This window comes from Ornithorhynchus anatinus, chromosome 4, assembly GCF_004115215.2.
Source record: "Ornithorhynchus anatinus isolate Pmale09 chromosome 4, mOrnAna1.pri.v4, whole genome shotgun sequence".
Lineage (NCBI taxonomy): Eukaryota > Metazoa > Chordata > Mammalia > Monotremata > Ornithorhynchidae > Ornithorhynchus > Ornithorhynchus anatinus.
Window position 1 is genome coordinate 35,321,413 of NC_041731.1, and position 24,865 is coordinate 35,346,277.

General features: G+C 43.3%; 1 protein-coding gene across 8 annotated transcripts in view; it reads right to left on the bottom strand.

Annotated features, from left to right (window-relative positions):
* The window catches only part of RAPGEF1 (Rap guanine nucleotide exchange factor 1), a 152,217-nt gene that overhangs the window by 10,745 nt on the left and 116,607 nt on the right, over nucleotides 1-24,865 (bottom strand). For 5 of the 8 annotated variants that reach the window (XM_029061994.2, XM_029061993.2, XM_029061997.2 and 2 more), the window contains 4 exons: nucleotides 12,259-12,534; nucleotides 8,846-8,934; nucleotides 6,608-6,719; nucleotides 4,563-4,638 (listed from right to left, as the gene is read on the bottom strand). In XM_029061994.2, the coding sequence (XP_028917827.1) occupies nucleotides 4,563-4,638; nucleotides 6,608-6,719; nucleotides 8,846-8,934; nucleotides 12,259-12,534 (553 nt within the window). Of the gene's footprint in view, nucleotides 1-4,562; nucleotides 4,639-6,607; nucleotides 6,720-8,845; nucleotides 8,935-11,056; nucleotides 11,150-12,258; nucleotides 12,535-24,865 lie in introns of all 8 variants that reach the window. The other 3 variants (XM_029061999.2, XM_039911775.1, XM_039911776.1) reach the window with 2 other exon arrangements.

Below are 24,865 nucleotides of genomic sequence, written 5' to 3' on the forward strand. Positions count from 1 at the left end.
GAAAACATTAGGTAATCCTTTATTCAGATGAATGCATTGAGCCATGGTAGAGTATGCCTAGGGAGCTGGGAAATCTGATGGGGGAGTTTTAAGACAGGTCAGAACAGGCACGGTGGAGGTTCTTGGCCGTGGGAGCACCCCGCAGCACCACATCGGAATCCTGAAGCATGCCCTTTCACACTTGGGAAGGGGTGGAAGGCTCTGCCACCTTTCCACCTTCCCTCCTCCTTTCCAGGAGCGTCAGATTCGGAAAGGGAAAAAAGGCAATGGAACCACTCTGGGGAGTCGCTGGTGGTTTGACAGCCATCAAATAAGGGGCACCACCTCTGGATTAAGCGACCATCTAAAGGCACTGGAGAGGGCAGTGTATATACTTCTGCTTTGCAAGAGTGAGGCAGACCAGATGTCTCGTTGAGGTTCCAACCAGGCCTATTTTCCCTATGATTACACAGAAGGGGAAAAAAAGGAAATGCATGGTATTAACAAAAAAAAAAAAAGAAAGAGTTCTTAAAACTGTAGCCTGGGGAGAGAAGGAGAGTGAGGGGCAGGCTTCAGCAAGTAGACACTTTTATCCAGCATCCCACAGATCTTTATCGTAATGGGGGTTTTTCCTAGCAATGCTCTGGGGTAGCAAAGTTGGTCATGTCTTTTATCTTTTCTCAGAAAGGATGGGGAAACCTTGAAAAATTGATGCCTTAGCAGTGAGGACAACAGACAGCTCCCTGTCTTAATGAAATGCTGAGGCAGTATCACAGCCAAATCTGCCTGTATGGCCATAATTCCTTAATAACCATGGATCAGTTTGGGGGATGGAGGGTAGGGATCAAGGTAGGGCCAGATTTGAGGTACTGTGCAAAAGCAAAGAACCAAAGAAAAAAGAAAAACAAAAAAGCAAATTGACCATCCCTTATTTTAGGGAATGGGAGAGATGGCAAATTTAACCTCAGAATTTGCTTTCGGGGCTAGCAGCAAAAGACCTTTTTGAGAGAAATTTGGTAAAAACTCAGTCACATGTGAGAGGTGTGTGTGTGTGTCAGGATTTCTGGGTTTTAGGGGAGCCCAGAGAAGCAGCTTGGCCCAGTGGAAAGAGCATGGGCCTGGGAGTCAGAGGACCTGGATTCTTATTCCAGCTCTGCCACACGTCTGCTGCGTGACCTTGGACAAGTTCCTTAACTTCTCTGTGCCTCATCTGTAAAGTTGGGATTAAATTCTACTTTCTCCTACTTGGACTGGGAGCCCCACATTGGTTAGGAACTATGTCCAACCGGATTAACTTGTATCTATCCCAGTTCTTAGAACAGTGCTTGGAACATAATAAGTGCTTAACAAGTACCATAATAATTATTAAGTACCATAACTATTAAGGCTCTTTCTCCTAAGACTCAAACTGTCTCAGAGGGGAACTGAAGCAGGGTGGGGAGAGAAGTTTCTGTTTCGGAAGTTGGACTGGCAAGAACAATCAGTCAATCAATGGGATTTATTGAGTGCAAAGCACTGTACTAAGAGCTTGGGAAAATACAACTAAAGTAGCAGATACATTCCCTGCCCTTAATGAGCTTACAGTCTAGAGGACAAGTGGGGATGCCTCGTTCACAGACATAATCTTTTCATTGCTTTAATAATTTCTTTTCCAAAGGTACCTACAGAACTCGGGCCATTTTCGTGTTGGGCTTTGCCTATTTCTTTCCCTTCCCTGACTGCTGCTTCCAGCTCCAAGCCTCTGAAAAAGCTATGCTAATTCTTTCCAAAGGGCCATTATTCTAGAGAGCTCTAAAATCTTTCCATTTAAAAAAAGAAAAAAAAAGAAGTGTGTTTATAAAAACAAAAGTTAAAGCCTGTTTGTTCATGGCGCCGCTCCCTCAGCATGCCACTTGGCAGGAGCTGCATCCAGAAAGCTTCTTTCAATGGTTCTGCCACTGAGAAGTTCTGCCAGTTTATTGTGGGATATGGAAAGCGCAGGGCTATAGTAGGGTGGTGTGGTCCTACCCCCCGACTCCACCCAGACAGGCCCTTGGAAGTGGCTCTGGAGCATCTGGGTGAACCACAAGGATTTGCAATGGCGCAGGGTGATGCCAAGCTCAGGAAGTGCCAATGGCCAGACCTGCATCCCTCAATCATCCAACTGTATTTATTGACCACTTGTTGTGTGCAGAGCACTGTACTAAGCACCCTCCTGGGTTCTGTTGGGCTGTAGGGATAAGGGAGGAGGGGCGAGGATTCTCGATTATGTCGAGCCGTAAAAACCCTCAGGAGGACCTTGGAACAACCCAAACCAGAAGCCATGCCCAGCCTAATAATAATAATTATGGTATTCATTAAGCACTTACAGTGTGCCAGGCACTACTAAGCACTGGAATGGATATAAGCAAGTTGGTTTGGTCACAGTCCCTGTCCTACGTGGGGCTCACAGTCTCAATCCCCATTTTCCCAATGAGGTAACTAATGCTCAGAGAAATGAAGTGATTTGCCCAAAGTCACACAGCAGACAAGTGGCAGAGCCGGGATTAGAACCCGGGATTAGTTCGAATCCCGGCTCTGCCACTTGTCAACTGTGTGACTGTGGGCAAGTCACTTAACTTCTCTGTGCCTCAGTTACCTCATCTGTAAAATGGGGATTAAGACTGTGAGCCCCACGTGGGACATCCTGATTCCCCTGTGTCTACTCCAGCGCTTAGAACAGTGCTTGGCACATAGTAAGCGCTTAACAAATACCAACATTATTATTATTAAACCATGACTTTCTGACTCCCAGGCCCATGCTCTACCCATTATGTCTTAGGTCTCACTCCTCCTACTGGACTTTTACTCCAGGGAACCTTTGACATGAAGCAGATCCTCAGTCCACTATTGGATGACCCAAGCTCCTATAGAGGTCCTACAGAACTCCCTCATTGGCCCAGGCTTAGGGAGGATCTGTCCTATTCATCCCAGGTGCCAGCAGCTGGGTATGGAGAAATCCCACTGGTATATGCCTATCTTGCCACAGTCCAGGTCATCTTGCTCTCGGGATAGGTAAGTGGGCCTTGGCAGAGGTGAGGTTGGCTCTGAATGGAGAAACAGGACCAAGCAAAAACTCAAGTCCCAGGGCACTTAGATCACTGGGGAAAAATCTGTAGTCAAAGATCCCCAGTCATCCGCTAGTCCCTTAGTGAATCCAATTACACATTTAACAGCCCAATGAAGAAAAGGCAGCATAAAATAGGATGGGTGGCTAAGTCTATTCTTGGTTCCCATCTGCCTGAGAGGCAATGTGAGGTAATTGAGCTGATTAGTGCTGGCAACCAGAATTTTCCCTTTAGAGGAAAAGTTCTCAACCATTCTGTACTGCAGTAGGGCCTACTGGTTTCTGAACTTTGAATTCTTCTCACTGTTAGCTCTGCTCACTAACTCTTCCCATCTCTGAAACACAGAGGTCCCCAGGACACATATCCATGGAAAAACACTCTCTTTACCAAGTCAATCTGTCATAAGCACAAGAGGTACAGTAGGCCTGCCTTTCAGACTCAAGTTTGCAAAGAGCTCTCAGTAGGCATACGGCAGCACTTACTGACTCCAGGATTCGAAAATTTATTAATCATTGTTTCTAATTTCCCCAGGAAATTAGAAAGTAAGCTCGCTGTGGGCGGGGAACGTGTCCATTATATTGTTGTACTGTACTCTCCCAAACGCTTAGTACAGTGCTCTGCACACAGTAAGTGCTCAATCAATATGATTGATTGGAAAATATAAAGGATTAGAGCAAGGCCTAGAGGCCTATTGCCTGGGACATTAGAATATATGCTCTTTAAGGGCAGGGACCACGTCTCTTCTACTGTACTCTCCCAGGCATTTAGAAGTGTGGTCTGCACATAACAGATCCTCAGTAACTACTATCCAAATTGGATATGGATTCCTGTTGCTCTTCACATTTCTGCTCCAACTTGAATGATTGATCCCAACATCCATAAAGATCTGGGTATCTTGCTGGCTTAGCATGCCTGCTCCTTTCTTACAAAACCTGAAAGGTGTTCCATTTGTGTTATGTAGGGGAATGCATTCTGCTGTGGGAACAACAGTGGTTATCTTCAGAACAAATGATATTAGTGCTCAGTACACGTAGGAGGAACTCTATCAATAAGACAGAAAGAATGAAAACTGAAGCAAGGAATTTCTTTTTTTCTAATTTTTAACATTAAAACAAAGAGATCTTTGGGCACATGAGGCAGTCTCTTAATAAGAGGAAACCAGTGGAGAAAGCTGGGGGTGGGGGTCAAACAATATTCCCTAAATAGCTTGCAGTTTAGCTTAAATTGGTGGGGCTTTCTACCCAAATCCTCTTTTCTCTTCTCCCTTCAAGAATGAACACCCAAAATGACATTTGGTTTATATTTCCTGGTTTTCTTGGCATTTCTGGAGTGGTTAAGAGTTTCATATCTCAGCTTTAATCTCTTTTCCAGAATCTCCTAGTATTGGCTATAAATGCAGGCCTGACCCCTAAGGGCTACAGTAATTCAGGGGCACAAGTAAAGTAGATACTAAATCAGCAAAAGAGTTGTCCTTGTTGTACTCTTGATGCGCCATACCTTTTCTGTCAGTCTGGGTTGCATGGACCAACAAGATATCCCCAGATCCGCCACGCACATCTGGCCCATCGTCACCCTGCAAAGACGACAAGAACAGATGAGAGAGGAATTCCAAGGTCTCATTCCAGCTTGGCTTCTCCCTCTTGTCAACCCAATTCGGGGTTGTGAGTGTAATAATATTTATGGGCTGGAGGGCAAGTACATATGTTGTTTGGCTTCCTGGAAAAAAATCTCTCCCTCCTGCCTGAGAGAACCTGATGGGAATCCCAATCCAGGGGCTAAAAGCTTAGGTTATGGAATGTAAATCAGTCTTTTGGTAAACTCTTAGGAAAAAATGAGGGCTTTGGGCTCCGATGGAGTTATCACACAGTAAGATGGAGTGAATTCTCTTAGTAAATCCTGTTACACATTTAACAGCCCAATGAAGAAAATGGTGGAGGAGGAATGGAGACACCTAGCAGAAGGGAAAAGCGTGGCCTATGGAAAGAACATAGAACTGGGAGTCGAGGCCCAGGTTCTATTTCCATCTCTGCCACTCACTATTGTGTGATCCTGCACAAGTCACAGAACCTTTCTGTGCCACAGTTTCCCCACTTGTAAAATGGGGATAAGACACTTGTTCTCTCAATCTCTTAGTCTGTGAGCCCAAGGTGGGACATGGGCTATCTAACCTCTCTTGTATATATCCCAGTCTCACCACAAATGAGCCAGGACCACGTTGAGTGGGCAATGAGATAGGTACGTTAACATGGGAATGTTTGGGCTTCCTGCTGGGTGAGCGAGTGGTAATAAAAGGGAAGTTTCAAAGCCTACGCCTCCCACATCAGAGTCAGAGAAGCACCCACCCTCTCACTTTTTTCCTCCTCCCCCCTCCAGGGCATATCCATCAAGGGCTTTTGCAATTCGAAGCTTGGCCCTATTGGTTTGCAAATGTGTTTGCTGTTATTAACTTTACAGCAGTGTAAGAAACTCCGACCAGGGGGTTACAGAGGATTTCATAGCTGCTGTCTGGCCTCTAACACCTCAGTAGAAGAGTGGGAAGGACACAGTCTTGTTTTCCATTTGGATGAGTGGAGACAAAGGATAAATTATTTGTTCTGAGCTCAATGACTGGACGCCAGGGGCAGTAATCAAACCCATTGGCTCTCTGGCCAGCTCTGGACTAACCATCATTCCTTTACTCTCTGCAAATTCCAGAAGCCAAATTTAATCAAATACAGCTTCTCTAGCCTCGTCATTTCTCAGGTGAATTCTTTCTGACAGCGGGCAGCTGCTTCCCTTGGGCTCTTGGGCCTTTCCGGGTATTCCGGAGTTTCAGAAACATCTTGGAATTGCAGCCAGGGAGTCAGTATCTCAAGATGGATTTTTCAGGTGAAATTCTGGCTCAGCTCATGAAATGCCATTTAGAAAATAATTAATAGCTTCACCTTTTCTCTGGTGGATTTCAGCTGTCAGAGGTCTTGGCTAATGACCTACTGTCTTCCTTTTCTATCTCTTGACAAGCAAAATGCTCCTTGTGCTCCATTACTTCTAGCCCTGAGATGCCTGAGTTGGGAACATCAGCACACTTTGGGGGCTGTCTAGCTGTCACTGCACTAGAGGCTAGAAACACAGTCATTTACCAAGTAGAGGCAGTAGAGATCTTAGTGAGGCATTTTCTTTGCATTTCCAAAGCCACTTAGCAACTTGTAAAACCAAAAATGCTTTCAGTACAACCTCCTCTTGGAGACTATCCAGTTTGCTCACTTTCATTTTCCCTTCTTCCAGGCCAGCATCTAATGAATGTTATTGTGCATTAGTGTCAAGAGGTTGTGTTGACATGGCTGAAGCTACCCAGAAACCATTTCATTCTTTCAGTGATGGGTTAAGGGTGGCGTGCCCTGGGCATCTGCTACTGGAGAGACTGGCAATGTTTTGGTAAACTGGTCTTCTGTATTTTGGTTTCCCAAAGTTGGTCATTTGGCTATCAAATGTTTGCTTGTTTCTGCCCCGGGCCTTGCCGGGCCTTGAGCAAGATAGGGAAACAGAACACCCGAATCACCCACCTCTTGCTTAAGTGTCAATCTTGACATAATTTCACTGTGGTCAATCAAGGAGAGCTCATCAACCTCCTCCTCTGACTGTGCTGATTCCAAAGCATCTGGTGAATTTTGTTGCCTAAACAAGAAACAGGTTTCAGATGGTGTTGCTGTGGGAGTCAGGAACGGGCAGGGACAAGAAGGTGGTTTAGGGGCTGTTGAATGGGCTTGACATTCCAATCAGTCAGTGGTTTTATTGAGCACTTGCTGTGTGCAGAGCTCTGTATGAAGCCCTTGGGAATGTTCAGTAATGGTACCCTGATTCCTGAATTCAAGGAGCTTACAACATAGTGGGGAGGATGGATACGAAAATAAATTACAGGTAAAGGGAGGCAACAGAGTGGAAAGATATGTACATAAGTGCTATCAGAGAGGCCTAGGAGTCAGAAGGTCATGGGTTCTAATCATGGCTCTGCCACCTGTCTGCTGTGTGACCTTGGGCCAGTCATTTCACTTCTCTATGCCTCAGTTATCTCATCTGTAAAATGGGAATTGACACTTAGTACAGTGCATGGCGCATAGTAAGCACTTAACAAATACGATAATAATAATAATAATAACAATAAGGGAGTGAGGCAAGAGTACCCATGTGCATAGGTGAAGTGGAAAGGTTGAAGTGGCAGAAGAGAGAGATGAAGGGCAGGAAAATGAAAGATTAAACAGGAAGACCTCCTGGAGGGCATGTGATTTTAGAGGGGCTTTGAAGAAAAGGATAGTAGTGGTCTTGTAGATGTGAAGAGAAAGGGAATTCCTGGCAGGAGGGAAGGGGTGGATGAGAGAGATTAGAAGGAGGCACAGTGAGTGGGTTGGCTTGAGATGATCGAAGTGCGCAAGTCGGGTTATAGTGGGACTGGAGTGAACATAAGGGGGAGAGAGGAAGGAGGGTGGAGGGTGGAGAAAACTGACTGAACAGTTTTCAGAAGTTTCCTCTTGATGCAGAGAGGAATGGGCAACCATCCCTGGATTTAGTGTCTTTAAAGGAGCTCTGCACTGTGTCCTGAGTATCATCCTTTGTCCATCTGGGAGAACCCAGACCCCAAATGAGATCAAATTTACCATAGTCGTAGTCTGGTCCTCACTTAGCTATAAGACAAAATTATTCATTTATTCATTCAATCGTATTTATTGAGCGCTCACTATGTGCAGAGCATTGTACTAAGCTCTGGGGAGAGTAGACTACAACAACAGACATATTCCCTGTCCACAGTGAGCTTACAGTCTATTTCATCTTGTTGAAAGAGATGACGCAGGGGAGAAGAGGAGGATGCCAAACTATCAGTGCCAAGTGAACCATTTCTAATAACTCTTCTTGGGGCAGAGTAAGAATACAGGGAACTGGCAGTGGCAATGAGGGGATTTCATCCACTCTCTAGAACATGGGGTTGGAAAACAAGGGTCTTCTGTGTAGTCTGCACCAGTTTAGCCTGCACCAAATTCTTGTGGTCTCTACAGGTGGCAGAAAGATCAACTACAGGCTCCTTTGTAACTAGCATCACTGGCTGGTCTGTGCTTTTGATCCAAGGGAGAAAACAGGAGACCCAAGCTCGACAGAGAAAACAGTTTTCATTTTTTTCCTTTCCATGTTATTCCTGCCACTGCTCTTTAATCCCTCATCCTCCATAGGAGATAGGGCGGGTACCCAATCTTTTCCTTATCATTTGAGGGCCTATACCTTATTAAGTAACCTATTAACAGTTTAAAACAAATAACAAGGTAATACAGGATTTCCTGTTGCTTTCTTCAGGGTGATAGTTAAAGGACTCTTCTTCCTCCTCCAAGGCCAAAGAGAAAAGGTTGGGTGCCTTCAGTGACGGCTCATTCTATTTGCAGCTTAGTTCTAAAGCCTGAATTTGTATCCACCCAACATTAAATCATTTAAAATCAAAGTAGAAATTGGGGCACTCCCAACTCCAAACAAAGCAGAGTGTGCCTCCCATCTGTGATCAGAGTGCTCATAACTTTGCTTTATGGTTTTTATTGAAATTGTTTTACTACAGGCACTTTTTGTTTTAAGACCACGTGGTCAGAACAGGAAAAAAGTACCCCAACATGATTAGACCTACTTAAATACTGAGCCTACTGGGGTTTGGAAATCAAATATGTGAGATGCAGGACATTGCTAGTGATAAATATCTCTGGAGGGATCAAGAGATGAAACAAATGGGGGAGAAGGAGGAAAACATTAGGATGGGTTTCACGTCTCACCTTTCACCACCTTCTCGGCTTTCTTTCCCAGTGGCATTGGTGTGTGTTGAGGAATCTTTAGGGTGCCCATCTTTGGCAACTGGTGATTCCTGGAAAAAGAAACATTTGAGTTTTTTTACTGGATCCCAGGCTGGGACTGGTCTATGCTCCCAGCATTTCTGCTCACAAGGGCCTTTCACTACGAATTTCTACAGGAAAATTCAAAATGTGTACAAGTTAACAATGACTACAGTTGACACCCAGAAGTTAATTACACAGGACATTTTGGAACCTCTCCCAAGACTAATATCTTGCCATATGGTTTCTATTAGACACTGTGAAATGACATCGATAGTTATAACATGCCTCGGTGCCAATCTGGATTCAACTACCTCGACCATGTCTCAGCAGAAGATTGTAGAAGCAGAGTGGCTTAATGGCTAAGGCATGAGTCTGGGAGTCAGAAGGAACTGGGTTCTAATACCGGCTCTGCCACATGTTTTCTGTGTGACCATGGGCATGTCACTTCACTTCTCTGTGCCTCAGTTACCTCATCTGTAAAATAGGGATTAAAAGCATGAGTCCCATATGGGATAGGGACTGTGTCCAACTTGATTAGCCTGTATCCCCAGGGCTTAGAACAGTGCTAGGCACATAGTAAGCATTTAACAAGTATTATTATTATTGTTATTCTAGTCTAACAAAGTCTTTAGGTGAGTCGCTGGCTTACCTTACTGTGGGTGACAATACTAAAATGAAAGCAACTCAGTTACCCTTACAAATATTTTTGTTACAGTTCCAAATTTGACCCAAAAGACGTGCATAAAAACTCTCTTCCCCACATTCACCATCTGTAACAATATAGTTGCATACTACAATCTGATGTGGTTATATTAAATGCTAAAGCAGAGTAGGCTGAACACACTGAATGTACCCACAGTGTACCCACACGAGCTTAAGTGTAATGCAAAGTGAAACACAAACTTGGAACTTAGCCAATTCTTTGAGGGAAAAATAGCCATAAAAGCAAATTAAAATTTTAATTTCATCTGGCTGATTGAAATGTATTCCACAAGGTAAATACATGACTGCAGGGGTGGCACTGTGCTGCAAGTGTCCGGATTCAGATGACCCAACTCTCTAAGAAAAAGCTGCAATCCTGAAGAGATGAGCCTTTCAATATTTCAAGATGAGATGTAATTTTTCCAAAAACCAAAGTCTGGCTTCTTCAGTATGGGCATTAAAAAAAAAATCAATGGGCACTTAGAAAGAGTAAGAGTTTACTCTCTTAGAGCCAAAGACCAGACTTTCTGACAGATGCCCTGAATACTGGTACTTAGTAAATGTATTTGATGATGATAGAGAGCCATCTGATGTCTTGGGAAAACAGAGAATCTGCTACCCTTAAAGGACAAAATTGAATTTTACCATTTAATTTGAACCCTAGACTTTTTTCATTCCCATTTGGCAAGTAGCATTGTTTTGATAGATGATATTTTTTAACCTGAGTGTATTCTGTTAAGCCAAAGCTAAAAGAATGCTTGACCAGGCTACTGTTCTGCTGGTTTCTCAACAGTACCATATAATGAAGATGGAAATGTTAACTAATTCTCTGCAAACGGGGTGGGTGTATAAACAGGAGGCTGCTACCTTGTGTGACTCATCCCGCTTTCTTGGAGGAAATTACTAATCTAGGAACTATACAACGTGCTGAGGAGAAGGAAATTGCAATTTGAAAAGGGAAGCTTGGGCTGGAGCAGGGATATGGGTGGGGAACAATTACTTACTTGATGTTGCATTGGAGAAGAACAAAAGCTGGGATACAAAGAAAACCAGAACTGGGCTAAATCCAAAGCCCGGACCAATGCCACCAGAGTTTCTCCTGAGGCATTCAATTCTATGGTTTGTTTTCTACGAAAACCACTCCAACAAGCAGCTCCAAGGAGCACAGCGCATAGAAGCAAATGAATAAGATCACCACCACCACCACCATGAGGAAGCACTCACCCAAACCTGAATGGCAAAGCTTCTTTGGCTCTCTGTCCAAATAGGGTTTCCACGATCAATGCGTGGGAAAAGAATAGGCTACCGAAAACATGCCAGCCAATGGGTCACCTCGGCCAAACAGCAGCCCCCCAAGAGAGGCTTTGAGTAGGCATGTTGGCCCCCACATGAGCTTAGCATGCACCAAGCAGTCCATTCCCAGTGTTCTGCCTTGTGCAGATTACTTACTCCTTCAGAGTGAGGGAGTTCCCCGTTGCTTTGACCAGAGGAATACAGATTGACATATTCACCCTCACCAGCTTCCTCACTGGCATTTTCACTCTGAGAGACAGGAGGAAAGGAAATATACATGTGATGGAGCCCTCAAGCTAAACTTCAGTGTGAGTCAGCCAATTTGGCTGACCTCGACCTTCCGGCTCCTTTTGTCCAAGAAAACGGATATCAGTGGTGTGCACTCTGCTCTCATTGTGAACCTCTTCCTCTGGGTCCGAGAGCAAGCTGCCAACTCCACCTTTTGGCTCTGAACTCCTACTGGGGTAAGTTTCCTCCTTGCTGTTTTCAGGCTGATTCTGAGGACTAGCTGGGAGGCTCTGGGAAGTAGCAGACGAGGAGATTGCTTGAGGGTGTGTTGGGACATGATGTCAGCGAGGAAGGAAACCTATTGTAACTGTCCTGTAGGTGAATGCATGAACGGAAGAGGAGCCCAGCTATCAAATATAGTATCTTTTGCAAGTGAGTGAGGGTCAGTCCTTTTTCCATTTGCTTGGATTTCTCTTCACCCTCCTCCACCCTGCCCTTTCAACTTCCATGGCAGCATCTTCACACATTTAGGCTGAGGGTGTCCCAACTGGTTCAAAGAGAACACAAGTCCTTGATCTGAAGGCACTTCAATCAATCAATCGATATTTATGGAGCACTTACTGTATGCAGTCCTAAGTGCTTGGGAGAATACAATATGATAGAGATGGTAGCTAGGGTCCCTGGCCATTAAGAGCTTAGGGTTCAGAGGACCTGACCCAAGTGAATAGAAACTGGTTTCCAAGTGTTTCTAATGAAAATGTGTATTAATTGAATATGAATGGTGGTGGGTTTTTTAAAATATCAGGAGCCTGTGAGTCAGCCATCGCCAAATGCTCACTGATCAGATCAGGGGCTGGGAATTTGGTTCCTGGCTTCATGGGACCTAGTGAAACTGAACTAGCTAGGTCACCCCGCCAGTGTCCTTTACCGTTTGCAGGCTACTTCATATGCACCTTGCTGCCACCTTTCTACCAGCAGAAAAACCATCTGACTTTAATGCTTCTAGGTTTGTTGTTGGGAGGGAAGGAGAGAGAGAAGAGGGAAGAGGGAAAAGCACTGATAAAAGTGACATTGCTCCTTCAAAAAAAAAATCACAGTCCCACAGGAAGGTGTATTTCTGCAGTTCTCACCGAAGACGTCTGGAGAGAATCAGTGAGAGGTTCAGAAGGAAGGCAGACAGACGCATTCCCATTAAAGCGGTTCTCCTGAGAAGAGGAGGTGGGCCCATCCACAGTGCTTGGAGGCGGGTTGGCTGCGGTTGGCACCACCACTAGGTCAGAGCTCTGAGAGTGGTGGACAGGCGGAAAATGTGGAGTGGAAGAGGAGGTAGACGACAGAAAAGGTGGAACAGAGGCTTGGTTGTGAGGCACGAAATCCTGGGAGTAGGACCTAAACACAGACTTATACTTTGGGAAGCAAGTGAAAAACCACAAAAACAAGAGGATGGGAAGAGAGGAAAAAAGACAGACAAAAGAAAAAGTAATTAGATTAACTGTAGCTGTGATCACTTACAGTCCTTCTAACAGGGGTCTTCATTGCTAGGTGCGAAGCCCAACTAATTCAATCAATTAACAGTATTTATTGAGTACTTACTGTGTACAGCACACTGTACAGAGCATTTAGGAGAGTTCAACGGAGTAGGTCGGAAAGATCCCTGTCCTCAAGGAGCTTACAGTTGAGTGGGGAAAGACAGATATTAAAACAAATTACTGGTAGAGGGAGCAGCAAAGTATAAGGATATGAGGAAGAATACACAATGGATTTACTACACACGATCCCTGCCTTCAAGGAGCTTACAATCTAATCAGTCAAGGGACTCTCTCCTCCACCAAATGTTGCCCGAATAAGGCATGCCCTAAAGGACTGCAAGCAGATTCTGTCAAAGTGATCAAGCAGAAGGACATCAAATAAAATGGGACTTTCCCATTTTAGGGATAAGTCCATTAGAAGGTAGGTTATATGGAGTTCATTTATCCCATATTCTGAGGGGTTAGGTGGGGCAGAAGGGGCAGAAACAAAAAGAGGGATAACTACTCTGTATATACAACACCTTGAAGCATCAGAAAAATTCGGACTAGGAAAGAAGACTTACACATCATACTTCAAAGCTGAAAAAACATAGCCACATCAACTGACTGTAAGTCTGTTGTTAGGAAGGGATTGTCTCTATCTGTTGCTGAATTGTACTTTCCAAGAGCTTAGTACAGTGCTCTGCACACAGTACAACTGAATGAATGAATGAACTGACATCTCTGGATGCTGTCAAAAGTAACCTGAAGAGTTACCATAAAAAAACTTTCAGGGCAGAAGAAATATTTGTAATTTAGGAGTTCTCTAAAAGTTATTTCTATGTCCCCTCAGAAAATGAACAACTAGGCCCCTCTAATCCAGGGTCGACTTGACAGTCAATTGGAGACCCGAAGAAAGAAATGGCTTCCCTTACCGTTTTGAAGTAGCTTTGCCCAGGAATGTAAAAGAATGAATAAAAGATATATGAAATCAAAAATATAATAAACCCTGTGGTTCCCTTATCTTTCTGTTCATTAGGATAATAGATCTCAGTGAAATAAAGGAAACGTGAAGAGGAAATTCACTTCACAGAAGCAAGTGGATCCCAAATATAAAGGCAAGAGAAAATAGGAATAGCTAAAGCCACTGTTTTGAAGGGGATAAAATCAAACCAGTGCTGAAATCTGCTGCATCCAAATGGGAGAAGTTAATTCTGTCAAATACTTGCCAAAAATTACCTCATTCATTACTGGAAAATGACTCAAATTTTAAGACTAATTGGTGGCACAATGACTTAAAATAAAATGCTACCTATTTAAAGCTTAAATTGCTCTCCCACAAAAGCCACACAAATTGCTACCACTGTGCAAAGAAAAAAAATAAAGAGCATGGTTTGAGTCTTGTACATATTTAATCTGTCTCATTTCTTTACTGTGGAATAACATCATTATCATAATGTTCACCTGCTTCATTTGGAAGAGCTAATTTCGCTGGTGTTTTGCAGGTGCTTAATGAAAAACTCACTTTTTATACATGGCAGGGTGAAACGAGCAGCTACCTCCAGAGATTATTGGTTCTGTATGTACCTGGCCCTGAAAAACTCCCTAAGAAATCCACCAATTCCCACCTAGTCCCAAAAACCAATACTTGTTGATTTTTAAATGGAACCATGACAAAATGAAAAAATGAAAACCCAAATCCAAGGGAGACTGGACTGGTGATTTAAGATCTAATGCTACCTTCCAACTCATCAAAAGTACTGAGGGACATAGGACTTTTTTTGGCAAAGAAGGGGCAGGGGGAACCCAATGGACATTTTGCCCTCAAATTGGCTTTTCTCTTAACTTTCTGCAGACTGACTGGAGTGGTACTTAAGTTCCCTCTTCACCCCCAGAACCCCAATTCTTCAGTGTTTTGAAATCACAGGAGCATTACACATCAGGACCAACCTCTACCCAGCTTGGCTCTAGATTCTCGGGCCTTCCTTCTGTTACAGAATAGATGCCCAAGCCCCAGGAGCTGTGCCACTCCCTCAGTAATGTTGACAGCTTTAATTTCTGCTTAGATAAAGGGTCCACTTATATTCTTTTCTTTTCACAGGTCTGGTATAAAATCCTAAAACCCCAGTAAGACACTGGCTGACGATATGACCCTGTCTCAGCAGATTCATTCTTCCAGTTTCATCTCCTCTGATATCCTGGCATTTCAATGCTGCTTACTTTAGTTCTCACATCCATGTTCTAAGCTATGCTCTCCTTTGGAAGGAGCAGCACGTGGGTAGAAGTTGGGCCAGAATCATGGGAAGGGAGGGTAGCTTGGATACATTTTCCAACCATGGCCCCACCACCATTATTCTTAACTTTCTGACCATATTCCTGACTAACTAGAGGCATCTCCAACCTCCATACAATGTAGGTCTCAGCTTCCCCCAGATACTTCAAGATTGAGGTGGTTTTCTTTGTGAACCTTCAAATCTCCACTGGTTTTGTGAAGTTTGATTTTTGGTTGCATAGGTGTCAAGTGAAATGAGACCAGGACTTAAAGCAGGACTCAGGCTGATGCCTTTCCTTGGGGCAATACTTTCTAAAAGATGGGTGGATTAGCAATCTCTGATTCAGAAGAAATCTGTGGCTAGGACACAGCAGCACACCTGAAAATGTGGGGCTGTGGCAACACAGGAAAGGAACCTCTCCAAGATATACACTCTTGGAAATTTTGGTGTCCCTTAGAGGCCCAAATATAAGAATGAACAAAAATTAAACTTGGGTTAAAAATATATGAGCCTTCCCATGTGGATAGAATTCTGCACTGCAAGTGTCTTTCTGGTATTTCTCTATCTCCAGAAATACCAAACGAGAAAGGCCTTTAATTAAATAATGGTATCGCAATAACAGTAAGATTCAGAAAGGCCCCAAATATACTTGCATCAATTTTTCAGATATAGAAAACCACCTCAATCTTCAAGTTATAGTGGAAATCCCTGCAGAGAACAATTCACATTCTGCATCCGTTTTGCTACTCACGGTTTACAGTTAATGGAAGGTTAGACAGGGAGAGGTTGAGGGTGCTGAGGGGAGGAGACTGTTAGGGAAGAAGCTGAATGTTGTGGGGAGGGAAGTCAGGAGATACTCTATCATCTCATAGAAAACCTCTCAGCTAACCACTCCTTTCTCTTGCAGCTCAGCAAGCCTGTGAGCAACTCTGGTATTCAAACTATGCAGTCATGCTGGGACATGAGCCAAGCATGAAAATACTTTTAAAGGCAGGGGGTGGGGATGAGAGACTAGGGGTGAATACTACATTCTCTAATTGCCAAAAGGGGTATTTAGAATCTATTGTTGCCCATCCCCAGCATAACACAAAGGTGCAGCAGGGTTTATTACATTACAGCTATCAGTTCTGGTCACTGTTGATTCCTCAAATAAATTTTTTTTTTTAGAATTTTTACTCACAGAAAGAGAGAGAGGGAGCGAGGGGAAAAAAGGTTGTGCATTTAATGGAATGGCCACAAAACCACCGCCTGGAGTTTATTTTGGAAACTGGCTTGTGCCTGTTCCTCTGTTTCCGACAGCTTCTCCCCAAGTCATGGCCTCTGCAGCAGTGATTTTTTATTTATAGCTGGAGTGAGGCGTTTTGGGCTGTGGGTTTTGTAATGCTATGGGTTGCATGTCTGGAGACTTACTTAAACGTTTCTGCCTAATCCTCAGAAAAGATGGAAAGGGATGCAGAAAGAACTCGAGACTTCTAGGGAGACACAGATGCCCTCTCTACTTTGGGCTTGTTTCAAGCCATGTGACCTGTCACAGCCCGAATGTCTGTTCTGATGATAATAATAATAATGGTATTTCTTAAGCGTTTACTATGTGCCAAGCACTGTTCTAAGTGCTGGAGTAGATACAGGGTAATCAGGTTGTCCCACGTGGGGCTCACATTTTTAATCCCCATTTTACAGATGAGGTAACTGAGGCACAGAAAAGTTAAGTGACTTTCCCGAGGTCACAGAGCAGACAAGTGGTGGAGCCAGAATTAGAACCCATGTCCTCTGACTACCAAGCCCATGTTTCCTTCACCCTAAGACTGTGAGGCCCTTGTAGGACGGGGACTGTATCCACTCTGATTATCTCGTATCTTCCCCAGGGCTTAATACAGTGCTGGAAGCATAGTAAGCATTTAACAAAAATCCTAGTTATTATTGTTACTATTAGCATTATTGCAAGACATAGCATGTGAAGTGTTAATCTCTTTCTGGCATGACGTGTAATCTCCTCTGACGTGCCATCAATACATTCAAATTGTTCATAGTCAATGGAGAGCAAGATCATGGATCTTATAGAAACCAGTGGCTCTCTGCCCTCTGAGACAAAGCTGCCCCGAGGATCAGGCACATTGACTAAAATGTGCTTGTGCATTGGTTAGAAGCAGTAACACCCCATCCTCCTCCCCACCTGAGAACAGCAAACCAATTCCAACTTATTTGGAGAGTGACATCGCTCCACCTTCCCACCAGCTCTTTTATCCATGGCAAGCGAGTAGGTACAGTTTTATACTGGCAAGGAGGAGGTGCAGCAGATTTTTCAGAGGAAAGTTCTGTGTCCCATATATAATTAGAAATTCCACTAATTCTGCTAATTCCCGAGAGACTGGGTGACATGAGGCATGTCACCAGAGAGGAATGTCCATCTGCCAGCAGCAGAGTGTCATAGCCACAGGACACCTGACCTTGTACCAAACAGCTCCCTAGTTTCTCCCAGGACAGAACCTTACAGAAAAGCAATTCCTAGTTGTGCCACACAGGCTGGTCTCTTCAGTTCAAGTCCTGTCAGGAAAAGAGGGCTAAGAAAAAGATCGAACTGGCACGGCAACCATGGGAGAGGTTGAGAATGGTGGAATCCCTTAGTTGGGCATTTCAGGATAATCTTGGTTCTGGCCAGACTGCTGATCTCACTACTTTTGGTAACTGCTTAGTAAAATAAATGAGCTGCCTAGTTTTCTTACCATTGGATCTTCCATGTTCAAGTTCTATTGATTTAACAACGAAAAAGATGATTAAAGGAAAATGCACTGAAAGAAAACTGCTTATATTTGCTTGACTTAGTTCTCATCTTCCTGAGGAAAATCTGTGAACAAAAAGACGTTAAAGAACACCCACCCTCAATCAATCAATCAATGGTATTTATGGAGTGCTTACTATGCGTAGACCACTGTATTAAGTACTTGGGAGAGTACAATACAACCCAATTAGCAGACACGTTCCTTGCCCATAACGAGTTTTCCAACATGGATACGCAGGCAATTCATTTCTTAGAACAAGGATCCTTTCAACTAGATGTACTAAGTTCTCAAGTAGATGTTGGCATGAGTTTATTTCTTTTGGACAGAAGTTTGCAGATTTGTTTTCTTTAGAGATGATGGCCTTTCCTTGGGCATGCTCAGAGATGCTGAGGCGATGTAAGATAATTCTAATAAGAGACCGCAGATCTGTATGTGAGGAAACAGGTGGCAGCGCATTCTCTGAAGAGGACCTCTGCCTTTGTCATTAAGGGCTTTTCTGGTTCCAAGTCTTTATTTGCTCATCCCAAGAGCTCAAGAGCAGGCCCGGCATTATGATCTGATTTAGCTCAGGTTAATTACAGCTTTGGCTGTGGCTGTGTTAAATTGAAAATCCTGTTCATGAGCCCAGGTCTTTGGCAGAACGATAGAGTCTACAATGGTCAAAGATACATTTTAAAGGTCAAGAAATAGGTAATGATTTTAGTTGTTTTGTGCTTGTTTTATTTCTGTTCAGTGAAATGCTGGATTTTTTCCACATATCAAACCTTCCTGGAACTACAGAAAAAGTTCACAGTTACCTTTAATAGTTAATGTTACCTTCCAAATAAGTTCCAGAAGAAGTAGATTCTTCATGTAATTTCTCAAATTTATTTTAAGACTGTTTGGGATGTCTAAGAATAAAAGCCACAAAAAACATAACAAAAGCATTTTGGCTTAGGGTACTTTGGGGAGCAAGGTGGAGTACTAAGGCTATTTTTAGCACTCTTCTTCTTTGGGATCATGTTTTGCAACCTGAATCTCACCCACTTTCCTTACAAAACAACAATAACATGACAGTTTTGTGCCCAAATTTCATGACAAATTGAAGTCCTGGGAGTGCACGAGGTACAGTTTGAGGAGAGTCAGTACAATCTCTGTTAAGTACTGACTAGCAGTGCTTAGTGGAAAGAGCCCAGGCTTGAGAGTTAGAGTCAGAAGTTGTGGGTTCTAATCTAGGCCCTGCCACTTGTCAGCTGTGTGACTTTGGGCAAGTAACTTAACTTCTCTGTGCCTCAGTTACCTCATCTGTAAAATGGGGATTAAGACTGTGAGCCCCACTTGGGAGAACCTGGTAGGCTTGTATCTATCCCAGTGCTTAGAACAGTGCTTGGCACATAGTAAGTGCTTAAATACCATTATCATTATTATTATTTATTCATCAACTTATTACCAATACTAAAAGATTTAATAGGAAATAGAGACGTTTAAATTCAATCCAAGAATTTGAAAACCCCATTTCTTAGATGGCATGGGACTGAACAGAAACAATGGGGATTTGAATGGTAGACTCTAGACTATACACTTGTTATGGTCAGGGAACGTTCTGCTAATTCTGTTGGACTGTACTCTCTCTCCCAAGTACTTAGTACAGTGCCTTGCACATAGTAATCACTCAATAAATACCACTGACTGATTGGTATGGAGCCTTTGTGAGCTCTCTATTTAAAGAAATGATAGGCTATGCTTTAAAATACAAAAAAAAAAAAAAAGAGACAAATGTGTCTCATTGCCCAAATTTCAGTAAGAAATCTCCCTCGATGACTCAGTATTCTTCTGACTATTAATGCCACCTACTTGTTTTAAATGACATACTACTCTACCTAGCCAGGCTATTGATAGGATTTTTTAAAAAAACTATTTGTTAAGCACTTACTATGTGCCCGGTACTGTATAAGCACTGGACACTGCAAGCCTACCTTGCGAGCCAAGGCTTTTCAAGATAATGGGAGTTGAGAAGACTAGTGAATCTTATTTTTGGTGGGGCTGACACAGGGAAGAGGAAAACAAGGGCAATTTGAAGATCGATAGCCACAAACTGTTGAGCCACCTGGGTTTTATCTTTCCTTTTGGAAGCTTCATTGCCTAGAGTAAAACTCAGAGGTAGTAATGTAACACAGACAGCCATTAATACAAAAACACTAACCATTTCCTCTTAGGACTTGGCTGAGCACAAATGAAGAGATTTGACCTTGTTCTCTTGGTGAGATCCTGAAAGTACGACTAGTCAAGACATCAACAGTGAAGAGCTCTGCAGGTGGAGAAAACCACCTGGATCTTATCAAGATTTCTGCACCGCAAGTGGCAGCGCTACTGACACGGCTTGCAGCTCTGTCTCATGAAGGTCAAAAAGCAGGCGGTGGGGAAGCAGCACCGGAAGAGCAAAACCATAGTGTAACTTCTGATGAAATGCTGCAGCCTACTCTTACACAGTTTAAATTCAAAATAATCCATCAAATCAGGTCCAGGTCAACAATGAAGTGAGTTGGGGAAAGCGCATATTTGCGCAGAGGGCACTGCTAGAGCACATTATAAAAATCACTCTTTTCTGCTGCTCAGGAACAAAGCAGCCAGGGTGAGATTGTCTGTTTCCTCATCTGTAAAATGGGGATTCAATACCTGTTCTCCTTCCCCCCTTAGATTGTGAACCTCACCTGGGTCAGGAACTGTGTCCACCCTGATTATCTTGTGTCCACCTCAGTGCTAAGGACAGTGCTGGGCACAGAGTAAGCACCCAAAAAACACCAGTATCACCATCATCATCATCATGAGACAAAGCACTACCAAGTTACCCTGGAAGAAGAGGGATGCTGGGACAATGGGGATTGAAACATGTCACCAGTGTGAACTGTTAGGGGAATCACAACTACCTAAAAAAGGTTCACTCCTTGTCACTCAGGCTGAATTTAGGACCAAAACCATTTTCTTTGTCCTCAAGACTTCTGTACCTCCCTTTTCTTCACTTTCTTTCTCTCTGCTCCTTTGTCATTACAATATTTCGATATTCCAGGACCAGTGCTAGGATTCTACTCCAGACCTGATGCAGGTCTCCTGTTGAAATACCACAGGGCCAATGTGCTTCTAAGGATACTGTTGGCAACAAGGATGATGGTCCTACTGCAGAATTGGGGGAAAACCAATCTCCAGTGCATCTGACCCCAGGACATCCATCAGTCCCCTTCCTGACAGAATCAAATGCCGATCAAATGGAAAATTACAGTCAATCTCCATTCGCTGAGTAACAACTGCCATTTGAGAAGAGGTTTCATGAGGCATATTTCCAAAAATTTTGCATATGAGCATCAAGTTACCCTGCCAGCTGGTGGAAGACATCTGCCTTTCAGATATGCAATTACAACTTGCACAAAATAGTCACGTTTCTTCTAAATAGACACTGTGGGCAAGGAGAAGCAGCTGCCTAATATATGGTCAAGTTCTCTACTACTGCCCACTTCCTAGATAAAAGAGCAGAGTAGCTGGGCACTCTGGCTTCCTATTTAGTAAAAGACTGCCCAGAACCAGGGGAACATAAGACTCCCAAAGATCTACTCCTTCCCCCTCAGAGTTAGCAAGTCACACTGAAAAATCAAATTCCTTAGGTGGGTATTTAGGAGGGATTTCTGCCAAAAAGAAGATGAAGGTGTTCAGAACATCCTAACCTTAATGGGTGTCTAAAAGGAAATGACAAAAATAAACGTGCCTAGACACAGGCACAAGCTGATACATGATTGGGAAACACTAGTTGACTGAGGGATTTGGCAGTGCTGTGGAAACACCCACTCCTGAAAAACACAAAACAAAAAGCCTGCCGAGCAACCCTGATCACCAATTCCATCACAGGCTGAGTTTTAGAGCAGGCCGGAGAGTAACTGCTTGAGGAAAAATCAATTTTTCTTAACAAGAATTCCCTCAATACCCTAAACAGGATTCAGATCACAATGCAGTCAAGGATCTTGCCGCCAGTAGCTTGCACATAATCAAAAAACCTTATGAGAGGGGAGGAAGAAGGGTGTTCCTTACAGGAAGGAAAGGCAGACATATTCTTTATCCTCATTTCTGATTTATTAGAGAAACTTCTGCCCTACTTTGATCCCATATGGCTTACTAAACTGATCTCCAACAGAAAGCTTAGGAACTATGCAAAGGTTGGATTTGGGGGGGCCTGCTTTTAGGGTCAAAAGGCACTAAAGAAACTTCCAAGTCTGGTCTACCTGAATCCAAACTTGAGAAAAAAATAGCTACCTTTGTGACAAGACTAGCATTTAAAGGTGGCCCAAAGACTTTTAACAGGCCTAGGTAACAGCTGCAGCAGCAAAGGTAAATGTGAATTTGCATGTACCTTTTTGTTTTTATTTCTTCTCATTTCAATTCAGCTCAACAGCAGAGGAAAGCAAAACAAAAAGAGTATTAAAAGGTGCTTTCACCGTCTCCCTTCCCTCTTCTTCCAGAGAGATCAGCTCTCCAATTAGCAGGACAAACAAGTGACTGTCCAAGACTGGCTGAACCCCACTGGGTTCAAATCAACTGGTTTAGACAATAAGCTTCTCAAGAGCAAGGATCACGGCTACCAACTGTATTGTACTCTCTCAAGCACCTAATATAGTGCCCTGCTCTAAGTAAGTACTCAATAATACCACTGATTGATATATGCCTGCCAAATCATAGCCTGGGTCCAGTGGCTTGGGTCTACGCAAGTTGAGCTGGAAACTGGAAAAAACAACCACCATCCCGGGATGGTCCAACTTCAAAATTCCCAAAAGCATGCTTCCAAACTGGGGAGTGCAGAAGGTGGCTGGGAGGTGGGTGGATGAGGAGGATGAGAGGCTTGAGAAGGGGAAGATACCTTGCTTCTTCCTGTCATGTGACTCTCAAGTGACTCTGAGTGGCTCCTTGCAACGCAAGCAACGGGAGAGCTCGAGGAGCTTCTGGGTGTCTCTCTCAGCCAGATGCATCCCAAACCAACCCACACAGGCAGTGACCTACTGAGATTTTTTGCAGCAGGCGATTCTGACTCTGAACCCTATCACATGTACTGGAGATTATGATGCAAGCAAAAGCACATCTTTAGCTACAACGGGACCTCTAGGAATAACAAGGTAAGAAAAGGAGATGATGAGAGGTGGCATGAGTTGGGCATTGTCTAGAATGCATATCATCAGGGAGAAAAGGACAAAGAGACAATCATAAAGGCTAAGAATATAAAATCTGTTCCCTATCACTCCTTGAGGGCTAGTGTTGGTTGGGGGTATTCTTGTTTCACTAAGCCATTTTGCAAGCTGAATCAACCATCTGATTCTGCCTTCCTTCCTTCCCTCATCTCATTTCATCTCACATTTCATTTTCAACTCTTGTTTGGCAGATCAAAAACAGTACTGTTAAGAAAACATCAAAACTGAAAGGAAGCTAGCTGAGAAAGGAGGTGGCAAAAACCCAGGGCTAGCTTTTTTTTCCTCTTAGCCTTGTTTTCTTGAAGATGAACGCATACTATTGTATGAAGGAGTTTTACTGAGGTAGATTGGGGAACTTGATGAGAATTCTGCATACAATGCAGGCAACTCTAGGACATTCTTCTCTTTTCTTACTGAGAAAGGACAGGATTAATTGACAGGATTAGAGCACGGAAGGTTTTATTCAGTGCTGACAATAAAAGCAGCAGCACTCTACAGAAGTTACTGTCTACATCAAGTTAAGCCTTCTGTCAAGAGCATATGCTCTGGTGCACAAAAACCTAGGTCTCACATCTCATAATAATACTATTTTTTTTTAATCCAGAATGACACACCAGCTGCTCTATAATTTTTGCTTAAGTTTTCAAGGTGAACTATCCTTAAAGTTTTTCACCAAAAATATTGGCAACATTTTTTCTCAATGACACTTTTGGGACATTTAAATACAGACGAATCTAGGTGGTTCACCAACGTAGCTTCACTCCTGCTTAAGAATTCAGTGTAGAGGTTAAAGCGGAAGGTTCTCATTCATCTTATTAATTTTGACAAATCATTTTTTTAGTGCCATTTCAACTACTCTCCAATCGGAGCTATTGTGAGGAGGGAAGATTGTATTTCAGTTACAGGTGCAGAATAGGGGTGTAGGGGAGGAGAGGTAAAAACTATTTCTATTACTATCCTTCACCCCAGTACCTCCATAATGCCCCTGATGCTTACGGAGGAGGTAAGAGCTGCACTGCTGGAAAATGAAATTATGTTCAGTCAACCCAAACTCTTTAAGAAATGATCAATGAGCTAAGTACAGAACTATGGGAAAATTTCCTAGTGAGTGTAAGAAAAGGAAATGAGAAAACATAAAAGAAATTCAGGTGGCAAATTTGGAAAGGGCCTACCGGCAGAGAAGGAGTAATAATAATAATAATGGTACTTGTTAAGCGCTTACTATGTGCCAGGCACTGTACCAAGCGCTGGGGTGGATACAAGCTAATCAAGTTGAACACAGTCATTGTTCCATAGGGGGCTCACAGTCTCAATTCCTATTTTCCAGATGAGGTAACTAAGACCCAGAGAAGGGAAGTGACTTGCCTCAAGATCACACAGCAGACAAGTGATGGAGCTGGGATTAGAAACCATAACCTTCTGACTCCCAGGCCCATGCTCTATCCACTACACCATGCTGCTTCTCAGCAGCAGCAGATGGCTAGATGGTGGGAGGAAGAAAGTATAGGATAGAATTAAAAGATGTAATGAAGTCAGAGTGATGGAGGCAGAGGTGGACCGGGCCACAGGGTGAAGATCAATTAAAGCAATAGAGATGGTATGGTTCAGGGGCAGGAGAGGGGGACAAGCAATTTCAAATAGTACAGGCACACAACAAAGAATCCTATGAGTAGTAAAAACCGCATTTTATCAGTAATACTGCTAAAACAATGAACAAACAGTCAAGCTAAAACAATGGCTTATAAGTAAGCTTATGAATGCCAGGTCCTTTCTCCAGGAAGAGATGTGTAGCATAGCTCCTTCTTTTATTAAAAGTCTTAAGGTTTAAAATCCTTTTGGAACAAGTGAACTTGCCCTCCCCAAATTCTGAGGTGTAGCAAGTGCAATTGAGATTGACCTCTCTTTCCCTGAGCTGATGAAAAAATCACGTTGGGGATGGCAACTCTCCCTGAAGTCTGTGACAAAAATGTTG